The sequence below is a fragment of the Pseudopipra pipra genome, chromosome 9, assembly GCF_036250125.1.
Source record: "Pseudopipra pipra isolate bDixPip1 chromosome 9, bDixPip1.hap1, whole genome shotgun sequence".
Classification (NCBI taxonomy): Eukaryota; Metazoa; Chordata; class Aves; order Passeriformes; family Pipridae; genus Pseudopipra; species Pseudopipra pipra.
The window spans coordinates 14151249-14163954 of NC_087557.1; the positions used below are offsets into that span (position 1 = coordinate 14151249).

A 12706-nucleotide genomic window follows, 5' to 3' on the forward strand; every position below is an offset into this window, starting at 1 on the left:
ATGCTATCAATGCCTATATCAATACTACAAGATAGACAGGAAACCTGAAAGAAAAAAACTCACTCTGAATGCTGTGTAAATAAGTCTACACCTGTTTTTCACAGGATGAAGTCAACCATAGTCCCACCCTTATCAAAAAAGTATGTCAACACCAACTACAAATAAAAATTCTAGTCAGATAGGATGCTATGTGGTAGATGATTAAAACATTTCAGTTAAAAGTTATTTACATGAAAATCCAAGCAATCCAAACAACTAAAGACTACTATCCAGGCCTAATGAAGGATGAGCCTACATATGTTATTGCTTTTCTGTAATTGAAACGACAAACACAATGTCTGATGTGCTACATTTCAAGAGAGTACCTGACTAAACATATTTGATGCATAACTTGAACCTATTCTTCCTCTGTACTCAGCTCTTTCTCATTTCTATTTCTGTGTTGCACTTATATTCGTTCCAGTATCTCCTTTCCCAGAAGTTTGGTTTTTTCCCTTGGACTGTTAATTCCTCATTCAGTATAATTGTATCCAAGATGGGTAGGAATAAGAGAAAGCTAGTTAAGATTTTTACAAATAGGTACAGCTACGCAAAAGACAAGTTTATGGCAGATAACACAGTCAAGGTGTGGCTAGAAGCTAACATGATGCTTGTACACACCTTCAGATTTATCCAGTGCAAGCCTTTTCTTAAGTTTTCAGCAAAAGATTAAAGTATCTGAAAGCTATTCATACCATCATAAAACCCAATACTTCTAATCATGGACTTTGCCTTTTGGTCTGTCATATTTCATTTGAATATAAAACAGTAAACTTGGCTTAAAGGGATATATGATAAATAAATTAACAAACATATGCCAAACCTCCTACCAGAAGTTTGAAGTAGTTTTTAGAAATTGTCAGACTCTACATCTTGTTCCATGCTTTTTCTTTTAAATAAAATATAAATACAAGTTATACCAAATGTACACATAGCTGTTTGTTGCTTTACATACAGATAAACTTAAACACTAGTCCTTACATTCATAAGGCACTATGAGATAAAAAAGCACATGGTACACATCAAGTGCATGTCATTATGGAGCCAAACTTCAGCCTCTTGTGATTAACCTGATTCTTCCATTTGTTCCACCAATGCAAGCCTGAAAGTATCATTCAAGCAGTATTTGCACCAGAGCCATCATTCAGTCCAAAATTAAACTACAAGGATAAGACTTAAAAATTTTTAAAAATCAGATTTATTTAAAATGAATAAAGAATATATGACATGAAAAAAGAATTACCTCATTGTTCTGCAGTGCTTGTTTTCCACTTCTTTTACTGTAAAGGGAAGAAAAAAAGTATTTTACTTGTTACTAACACACTTTTCTTTGTCTTCATCTTTACATAGAAAAGAAAGCTCGGGATTATATCCCTATTTCTTTCAAAGCAATACAGTGTCTGCAGCAGGGCTACCTTTTATGTCAAACCTATGAGCTGTTTCTTTACAATTTCAATGAAACCTTACCCCTTTCAGAAACCAGTCTTATGTAGGGAAACTAAGCCTCAATCTTTCATCTCAGAGTTCTGCTTTACCTTGGCTCTGTATCATGAACTCCAAGTGTTTTTATGTTTCTCACATATACTTTACAAGCATGGCTACATGATTCCACTGACCACAAATGAAAACTACAGGAATGCAGATTCAGCAATCCAAGCAACTCAACTTTGATGTTTCCACATCATCTATGTAAGCCAAACAGATTTGTTTGCATTGTACTTGACTTTCAAATAATGCATTTTACTATATATTGAGATTATTTGTTCGTAAACATATGCTGCAGGGGAAACAAGTCAGAGCCGTGAAACCAAGTTCCTGCAAAGGTGTGCATTGGAAGGGAAGCTAGTTTTTATTCTGTCCATTTTCCTTCTCCTGCATTTTACAGAAGAGTTAGAAGAAAAATATTTTTCAACTAGTGCTAAACAAACATTCAAAAGCACAATGTTATTCTTTTTCCTCTACTTTTAAGAAAGACAAGCTGACATATAAGACAATTACAGTTGGTCCTTCTCCCTTTCGGAACATTCAAGCACATGAAGCTGTTGGGAGAGTATGTGTTTATGTAGTTTAAAAGTGACAGCTAACCATACAAACTGTAACTTACCATTTCTCAGCCATGATACTAAAACACTGAGAGCAGGCTGCCTAAAAACTACAATATTCATACACTTTCAGGCAGCACCTCAAATCACAAGGAAGCAGAAACTATGAAAGGCACTGCTCCTACCTGCCTACAACATCTACCCCATAACTTCATCAACAGCATCATTTCAGACTTGTGCTTTAAAGCTCTGTGAAGAAAATATCTAGAGTGAAACCATGCCTATTCTAATTTATGATCAGGAAGATCTATGAATGTCTGGCCAATGAATAGAAATAATTACTATGAAAGGAAAAGGCAAGGTAGTAGAGGAATATGAGAAAAAAAGGGAAGAAGGAAGACCAAGAAAGCAAGTAGGGAGAGATGCTAGTTTAGCCAGAACTTAATTAAAGGTAACAGAGAGACAGAAGCCTGAGAGAAGATAAAAATCCTGTAAGACTACTTGTGCAAAAGACAAAATAAAGAACATGAAGGGCAGCAGAGGGCAGTTTGGGGGAGAAATAACTTAATAAAAGTTCAGAAGAGATAGAACATTTAATCAGTCTGTAACAGAAGTACGTCTGCGGAAATGGTAACTGTGCAAAGTTTAAGGAACAATCCAGTAAGAGACTGCATCCCAGTGACAGAAGAGCAATGTACTGCTGTAACAAGAAACTTCTCAACACATCTTGTAATTTTTCAAAGCAGAAAAGGTTGACCTGTATTTTTAATGATCCTTGAATATGGATCATTCCAATCATATCTGGTTTGGCGCTAGGAGAAAATCAGTATTCTCAAGCATGAATAAGTAGTTATCAAATTATGTGGTTATTTCACTAGACAATTCATGACTTGCCATAATGTAAAATGAAAGCATGATGATCTTCCAGATATGCTACAACTCCTACAAGCTTTGTTGCTTCAAGCCTTGCCAGTGTTTGAAGTCACAACACTCGTAATACACAACTATTTCAGCTTAAAAAGGATCAGAAGGGAATATATTAATATATTAATCTATTAAGAAGATAAGGCCCAGAATTATTCTGGCAGTTAGTTGAATATCTTTGATCTATTTATTGATATATTTTTCCTACAGTAGCTCTTGAGAGAAATTGAGCAGCTGAAACTACTGAGCTGGAACTGATTATCCACTAAAGAGAAAGAAGGATTGTTCAGAAATCCTAATCTCACATTTCATTGTGAACTCACATTTAATTAGAATTTATATTTATAAAGTTTAAGATAAAAATTAAGTGTTTGTAAATTTAAAACCTAATGAAAAAAGAGCTTTAACAGAGTTTTGTTCTCTTTTTCTACAAAAAATTTGTGCAAGCTCAAAATGAGACTGATACTTCAAAAGCAAAGGAAACAATCTTATTTATGAAGTCTAGAATCAAAAAAAAAAAAGTGCCTAAATAGCTAAATAGCTCTAATGTGGCTCTTGATATTAAAAAAAATAATAATCCGTTGTTATTTTAATAGGTAAAAACATTTTACTTGCAACAAAAGACTGTGCTATAGTTCCATCTGGAAAAAACTTCCACCAGCTGATTAGTACAGAACTCTTCCTTCTCCAGAGTCTCATTTTTTCAGTCTGATACCTACTGGCACTACTCCAGACTCCATTACACTACTGTAGAACTTTTCCGTGAGAATTGTGGTTGCATTCTCATTGAATTTAAAGACTAAATAACACCCTCAATTACTCAGCAAGAATACAGCAAGACTATCTGGTTACAGCAGAGAGCTCTAACATTTGGAATAGATTCAAGCTCTCTATTATTCTCATTTACTTAATGCTGGAGCATCACAAGTCTTTTTGGTGGAGGAAGGCAAGTGCTACTTGCTGGCCAAATTCTCTGCTGCAAATAACTCCTCTGGTTATTTGCAGCAGGCCATTGTTCCTTTATGCCCTCACAGAGAAGAAAGGGTGGTCATGAAGAGGTTCTTAAAAGGACTTACCCAGACCATACATAGAAAAAAGAAGAAAAAGCACAGTATCATAACATTTCTAACACTGAGTTAAGAACTGTAGAATTTATCATATTTTCAAGATACGACTGTATAAAGCCCTCAAAAAACCAATCTGAATTCGGTGTGGATCGTGCTTTGAGCACTTAGATTAAGGGACTTCTTGAGGCACCTTCTATCCTAAGTGATTTTTAAAAAGAATAAAAAAGTAAAATTTTTTTAAGAACATGAAGAGGCTAGAGATATAATGGGACATGTATCACCTGAAGAAGTTTCAGGAAAAGCAGCATCTCAGATGTAGCCTGCTATGCATTATTTAACTGCACACAGCTTTTAGAGAAAACAGTGTAAAAGCAGAGAAAGGTATCAGCAGTACTGAGATGACACAACTAGACCAAACTTGTCATTCATACATGCATGGTAACTGAATAGCAACTCACTAAAGATAAGTAAATAGACAAGTAATTACCCAATAGACAGTAGACAATACAACAAAACACCTTTCTCCAACACTGAGAAACATGATCAGCCCAAACCAGCAAGATGTTTCAAAGAAACTAATAAAGAATTTTAGGACTCTGTACTGGCATTTGACAGCTGATCCAACTTCAAGGACAGCAGTGTAGCACAGAGGGGAGGCAGAAGACTTGATAATACCATGAAATTTCAGTCTCCAAATAAGTATTGGGCACAGTACTCACTGTCTTTTGACTCTATTTACATACTAGCAAGGCTATTCCCTCCAAAGAAACGTGCAACAATACTGGTTACTCAAAAAGGATCATTCTCAATACCACTGAAGAAGAAACTGCAAAAAGTCTTGAAGAGGCCACTGAGTATACTTACTGAAAGGCCTCAGGCATGCTAGTTCTGTGGTATTTATTAGCAAACAGGAAAAAGTTAAAGGATTACTGTCTTTGGAAATACCTGTCTCTATCCAGAACAAAGTTCAGAGGAAGCAATCTACACTGAGCTAAGCATAACAGGGAATTGAGATGAGAGTGATAAGCTAGACTTCCAATTTAATGACATGTCAAGAGAAAATAAGGGTTTGAAAACGTTGTGCTGTCCTTAACTGAAAAAACACTACAAATTTCAGGTCATGCTACCTTCTTTCTGTAGAGTAGGATGACTAGCTTCTGCTCAACACAGTGCAAAGGAAGAATATCTGTGTTAGGATTAAGTGTAGCATTTCAAAGTCTTGTTACCTATAGGCAACTTTTGTATTCTTCAGACCTTACATTCTGAAATGGCACTGGGCATTTTCCACAGCTTTAAAAAAAACACACAAGGTAACAGTTTGTAATAGTTCATGATTATTTGGGCAGTTTCAGGTTAGTTTTGCAAACAAGATAACTCCTGAGACGTTGCAAAGACAGAATAAAACTCAAATGACCAAAGATGGAATGCAACCATGTGAAGAAATAACAGCTATAATGAGAAAAGTGGGTTATCACTCACACCACACTCCCTGGCAGGCACAGCCTCACACTGCACACCCTGCACAGAAGAGTGCAGAGCAACAGCACAGTTATTTCAGGTCAAGGGCAGCAACCTTACTCAGAAGCCTGGGCTGTCCAAAAGCATGCCCGTTTGCACAGTACACCCTGAGCACACACAGAACCAAGAGCACAATTTTCTTGGCTCTAGGTCAGCGCCTAGTTGCAGCATAACCAAAAATAATGTGAGGGGAATGGATTCAGGCAACCAAGAAGTGGACTCTGAGAAGGTCACAGACATTTACCTCACTGCAAGCAGGAGCTCTGAGCTGCTCTGCATTGCTAAAGCTCAAAGGTTTCCTTTGAGAAGGCAACAAAGCAGAACTGTTGTGGAGGACATTCTAAGTTTCAGTAGAAGAATGCATCTCAGTAACACAGTTTACATGTAAGAAAAACCTTAGCACTAATAATTTTGTCATAAGCTGTGCTCTGGCCTAAGCTGTGGTTGTAGCTCTCCTTCATGGATAACAGTGGAAAAAAACTTCTAGCCAGCTTCCTGAAAAAAAAAAAAATTCACGCTGTTACACACTTACACTAGATCTTGCCTTAGATAGCAAGCATTTTATGCACCTTAATAAGAGAGAAACCACTAATTAGCTACCCAGGCCCAAAACAAAGGCAGTCTAAATGCTAGGAGCAGGGCTGAGTCATCTGTTTTCTCCTGTCTCCATACCCTCCAGCTGAAGACAAGTTTTCTGAACCCCAGGCAGGTTTTTCTACAAGACTGGATTTTAGATGCATTTTCTAGTAATCATATCTGTATGTTTTGCCTTTTTTTTTTCTTTAATACTAGCAGTAGATCAAACAGTCAAATTCACATCCTGGGTAAACTTACTTAAATGTAGTTAGCATAGAGTTGTTTTTGGTTTTGACACCTTTCACCTTTTACCCAAGTAACACAGGTTCCCTTTAATGATTTACATACATGAAAGAAATCTATTAATCCACAGCAATATAATTTCACCCTTTCTGTCAAACAGTCATGACTCAACTAAAACAGGTCCCTTCATGTGAAGTACACTAGCAAGGCTCACCCAAGCATCTTCAGAACCTAAGGAAATTATGCAAACTAAGTGAGAATAACATCCTAAATATACAAAAATGAAAAAAAACACACTATGTGCTTCAAGTTACAACTACCACTTGCTATGCTCAAACTCCTGTGTTATATTTGAAAGCTCCTCCAGTACACTTGGATCAATCGCTGCCAAAGTGCAGGTTCACAGGCTGTGCAGCCGATGACACAAGCAGCGTGACATCCACTGTGTGACATCTGCTGCCACTGTCAGATGAGAGCAGCTGAGGAGCCTGGTGACAGGCAAGATGAAATGTGTAAAACCTATTTGATATACACTGTCTACAGCTCTGTTAACCTCTCTCTACTCAAGTGAGCTTTTCCCCTTGCTTTAGCCATGTCTAACCTCTAAGACCCCAAGTATGCACTACGCTTGCTTTATGCAGTTTTTCCCCTTACAGGAGGGATGCCAACACTTGGGTTTCAGAAGTTCAATTTTTACAAAATTGAGTCCATGTCCTAGCATCCTCTTGGATTCTAATGGACACAGATAGGTGATAGGGAAGGCCAGTGTGTCTAGGAACAGATCGTAAAATATTTTATTTTGTCATCTTTCCACACATTATAAATTCCTTCCTATTAATTCCATTCTGTTTATTGCCTTTCCCTAATCTTGCAATTCCAAACTCTTTACCCTAATTACCTTCTATTACTTCTTTCAGTCCCTCCTTCCCCCAGAAAGCTATATGAATTAAATACCTTCTTTTCAAAAGTAATCCAAGTTCATTCTCTGCTTGTGTAAGTACTTTATTTTAAAGTACATGGATATTTGGGAAAAATTCTCATTAGAGGGATAATGAAAAATATCCAGCTCTTTTATGTAACACCCCTCAAGGTTTTAGTTCTGAAGCAATCAAATCTTAAGAAAATATTCTGTTGCTTCTTGTTTGAGGCAGGATTAGGGAAGTGGAATAAACAGAATCGAGTAACTGGTTTTTTCTGCATCATATACCCAGGATAATGTAGTTTCTCAAAGAACTTCTTATGACTCAAAAACCCAAATACTACAACCGAAGTCATCCTTCCATTTAGCTATAACAACTTCCACCCTCCCAAGAAGACATGCAGCTTTTCTAAGGAAACAGATTTTTTGAGGACAACAACCTGAATAAAGACACAGTGCATTTTTCTCCATGCTTTACTCCAAAGTAGTAATGTGGAAAACTAACAAGTTACTATAAGTAATCCGTTCTATATCATTCTACTTCGGAAGATTTCAGGAAGTGATTAAAATGTATTGTAAACTGTGACACCACCTCTCAGTTCTGCAAAACTAACAAGCAATGTAATAGCTCTTACAGAAGAACATCTGTGACTAATCCAGCTACTACTAATTAAGTGATCTTTGACCTACTAAGGCACGTTGGCATAACATATACAGCTTAATTATTCATACATTACTACTTGATACGAGTTGCAATGGACCTTGCCCCTACTGTTTGACAGCAGAAAAGTAGGTAAAAGTTGCTACCTCTCCTTCCTGGTATCATTTCTATAACTGGTAATTCTGTATTAAAATTAACACATATACTATGAAGAGCCTGTCAGATAACTTTCTTGTTACACATTCAAACACATTTGATTTGCTAAAAGAAGACTTTCCTTCTTTTTTTTTCAATTTGTACATTATTTTACTTTCCAACTTTGACCAGCAGCAGACCTACTGCTAACATTCCAGCAAAACTTAAAAAAAGCACACAAAATAAAACAGAAAACAGACAGCTACTCCAGGAAAACATGATATAATAGCATACATACTCGATGTTCAAAATAAGGTATAAGTATAAACACTGAAATGTGTATTCTGAAACTACATGAGGAAGGAAGAAGTTTTGCAGGTAAAGTTGACAGTTGCACACGAACACTTCCATGATTCACTTGAATGTTAAGGCCAGTGTTTGGCTGTTTATATTCAAGTCTGTATCATTCACCTTTGCCCTTAGGAAGCTCAAAACTAGACTTTCACCTTCCAGAATTCAAGAAGCTGAAATTCAGCTCACACTAACATGACGCAACATTTTCAGGCATTATATACCAAGGTTAACAAAGGAATTCACACATATAAAACTAAATCACCACTACTCCTCACATCTTTTAGTCAGTTAACCTCAAGCAGACTACCAGTCCTCTTCCAGACTATCTGGATTGCCAAATGAAATTCTTCTCCATAGGAATAAGTAAAAAAATTGAGGACAGCCATACCCTCCCAACTTCTTGCTCTTCCCAAAGAGACAGGGAAATACAACACAAAAATTAAAGGGCACACTAGGCCCTGGAGATTTTTATCATCACTGCATAAAGGTTGCGTGCTTGTTATTATATGTCAGCATCATATACCAGCATAAGAATGCTGAAATATGTAAAGATCTGGCATGATGACAATCCTTTGCAAAAGTATGCTCTAATTTACATTACCAACAAAGCATGAAGAAATGAATGATACATGAAATAATGAGACTAAAGGAGGATGAGGCAACGGTAATAACCAGATGGTTTTGTCTAGGCTGGTGATATAGGCAAAGTAGCTTACCTACTGCCTAGTCTTGATAGGTAGCATTCTGTAAGGCTCCTGGCAAGGTTTGCCTCACAGGGAAACATGGAGAAAAGAATGAAGACCAGTGGGCAAAAACCATCCTCAAAATATCATTCAAGCAGCAGCACAGCTATTATTGAAACAACCGAATGTTGGACGTTAGAGTTTGGAATCCACAGCCACAATACAGTACCACTAGTAAATAAGACCTAAGCAGTGGAGGGACTCAAAAGCATAAAGCAACACATAAACACAAGTGAAACAATCAAGTTTGCAAGCCTGGTACTTACTTCAGCAACTGCATTTCTAACAGATTTGAGAATGCAAAATGACTATAAAGAGAAGATTATAGAAGTAAGGGACAAAGGATCAGAAAGAATGGAGTTCAGAGAGAGGAAAAGGGACAGATGAGGTCAGGCTCTCACAAGTCCAGTCAATTGCTGAATTAGCTCGAATGTAATTCATAAGTTCTCTCTGCTTTCCAATTCTCACTAATCTTGTAATAGTGTTTGGTCCACCAAATACATATGAATGCCTCAGATTTTTAACACTGTACGTAGCAAAATTCAAGATTCATAAAGGAAGGACACATTCCAAATACAGCATTAAGGCTAATGCTTACTTTCAGAACATTGACTCTCAAGCCAATACATGCATTGCCATTGTCAAATCCTGCAGATCAACATCAGAACACATACAAGCAAAATAGTTTAGTGGGGACAACCCAGGATCCACATAACATTTATTTCAGGGATAGGAAGATTACTCTAGACAAATTCTAGCCTTCTTCTATGAAATGAATGCTACTAGTACCAGGAATACATTAAATGCACTTCAAAACTACACTGGACTTGCATCTATGTTTGAAGATGTGCTTCAATCTGAATGTAATCTGGTTTGTGTGCTCCAAGATCACCCCTCAATAAAGGCAGAGCAAGGTAAGTGTGGACAATTAAGATTCACTTTAAAAGAATATTCTTGATCTGACAACACACAGATGCTCCCAGAACATCTGCATGGCCTAGTCTTTCTTAGAAATACCACTATGATATATCAGGTGGGAAAATCTCACACTACAGCGTAACTGTCCCAGCCCATTATCTTTGTGCCCTTCCACTCAGCTTTTCTCCTTTTTTACAACAGTATTTCACTAAATTGGGCAGAGAGATCTGAAAAGAATCATCCCTCCCTGTGAGTTTCACAGAAGAGTAACTCAGCCACAGTTTGGGACCTCAAGCAAATGCATGAATTGTCAGCAGTGCATCAACGTCTGACATGTTGTATGACATTACCCAACTCCATGAAACTCTTACAGATATCGTGTATGAAGCGATTTAGGTAAAATAAAACTGGATTGTTGCTTCATCATAGGTATGTTATTACAAAAGTCTGTTGAGTAAGTCCCTTTCACGAGTATCACTACAAGATACCTAACTGTAATATTGTAACATGCCAGGTCTTTAGCATATGGTCATAATCCTACAGCCAAAAATAGAGTGGAATTGTGAAAGCATTGAGTCTGAGATACGTTCTTCATCCACCACACTACATGGCACCAGTGCTTTGCAGAATATTAACGATACACACCCGAGCAGCATACACCTGAAAAGCAACCACACAGGGAACATCACCAGATTCGGCCTCTTTGAAACTGTTGTCCGTGTTCCTTATTGTCACACGGCTGCATTCAAACAACACCTGAGGTCCACGAGCTGCCTATGCAGACACGGACATCCCTATAAGTCACCTGTTAATGTTCACAGCCAGGAAAACGGAAAAAGCGAGCATAATTTGGGTAACAAGGTGGCGATGGCTGGACACTCACAAGAGGGGCACCGACCTCACCCCGGGGAAAGCGGTGGGGGAGCAGCCTGAGCCCTGTACTCGGGAGCCTCCCCGGGCAGAGGGCGGCGGCGGCAGCGCCCCATGCGCGGCACAGGGACGCGGCCGCCCCTCCGCCGGGCCCAGGGCCGGGGAAGGGCGAGCACAGCTCTGCCCGCTCCGGCCTCCCGGCGCCGGCCCCGCGGCTCGCGCGGCCCGGCCCGCCCCGCTCCCCCAGCCCCGCTCACCCGTGCTGCGCCGCCGCCCGCCGCTTGCCGAGCAGGCAGAGCAGCGCGCAGGCGGCGGCGGCCCCGGCGATGGCGGAGTGCCGCGCGGTCAGGAACTTGCTGTAGGCGGCCATGGCGAGCGCAGCGCGGAGCCGCCGAGCCGAGCAGCGCAGCCGAGCCCAGCAGTCGAGCGGGGGATGCCGGGAGGGGGCGGTGCCGCCCGGCCCCGCTCCGCCGGCGGGACGGGCCGCGCCGCGCCGGGTGCGGGTTGTGCAACGGGCCCGCGGGAATTACCGCTCCCTCGCCGCTCCCGGGCACAGGGCGCGCCCTCGCCGGCCGCAGGGAAGGGGTCGGGCCTGCCGCCGGCTGCCCTGGCCCGAGGTCGGGTTGAGGAGCCGGAGGCCGGGCCTCCCCCCGCATCCCGCGGGTTCACCTTCCCAGGCACCCTCGGCTCGGCACCTCCGGCCGCCTGGGGTCCGGTAATTCACTGCCACGGGAGTCTTGGTACAGGGGTAGAGGGTGTTTCACAAGTGTGTATTAGGAATGACTTGTAAATGTGGTGACAATACTAAATTTTTTTTTTTTTAAATTCAGAGAAACTATGATGCAAGTTTTGCCACACTGCTTGTTTGGTTGGGGTTTTTTGTTTAGTACCATGAGAGGAGCTGCTAAGACTGGCTGTCAGAGCGTGGCAGTTGTCACCCATCAAAGTTCAGGAAAACAATCCCTATAAGAGGCAGAACCACGCCAGGCACAGCGGGAGATACCAACCAGCCTTCTCCCACAAAACCAGTTATACTTGCATGGGTGCTTTTTCCAGCAGAATTAATAACAGGTTGCCAAGTTAAGCTGTTCCAATAAAAACACCCATGCCAGCATAACTGTATTTACACTGGATCTTCCCTTGTGATCATATCCCTCAAACACCTGATAATGTATATGAAGTGGGTGTACTTTCCATAGGAACTGGTCACTCATATATTGAAAACCTGCATTGATGTAATGATTAACACTGAAATGACAAAACAATTTCTCTGATCAAACTTAAATGCAAATCAAAATGCAGTTAGAATCAATAGTATCTGGTTGTAGTTTCAAAAAAATGTTTTCATACAGGCTTTTAAAAATATTTGAATACCTTTGAATACTGTGGTTTTGTTACAACAGTTAGAATCAATAGTATCTGGTTTTGGCCTCAAAAAATGTTTTCATACAGGCTTTTAAAAACATTTGAATAGCTTTGAATGCTGTGGTTTTGTTACTGTAGTATAAGAGTGTGCATCAGTCCATTTATCGAATATTCTTATTTCTTCCAAGTATGTCTGCCTGGAGTAGCAGGGCTGAAGCTGCAGTTTAAGAAGTAATCCCTGGATCTTCATTCTGAATCACCAAATATACTTTTCTTACTTGCTTCCTCTCCCTATCTTTGGTATCATCAGACACTTTGGGGCAAGTTTATGT

At 39.7% G+C, this 12706-nt stretch overlaps 1 protein-coding gene across 3 annotated transcripts in view; it reads right to left on the minus strand.

Annotated features, from left to right (window-relative positions):
• Positions 1-11400, minus strand: part of ABCD3 (ATP binding cassette subfamily D member 3) — a 28159-nt gene extending 16759 nt beyond the window's left edge. The window contains exons 1-2 of one of the 3 annotated variants that reach the window (XM_064664728.1): positions 11267-11400; positions 1283-1319 (exon numbers count right to left, since the gene is read on the minus strand). In XM_064664728.1, the coding sequence (XP_064520798.1) occupies positions 1283-1319; positions 11267-11379 (150 nt within the window). In that variant the 5' untranslated portion in view covers positions 11380-11400. Of the gene's footprint in view, positions 1-1282; positions 1320-4815; positions 4933-9194; positions 9315-11266 lie in introns of those variants that run through there. The other 2 variants (XM_064664726.1, XM_064664727.1) reach the window with 2 other exon arrangements.
• Between the last annotated feature and the right edge of the window lie 1306 nt (positions 11401-12706).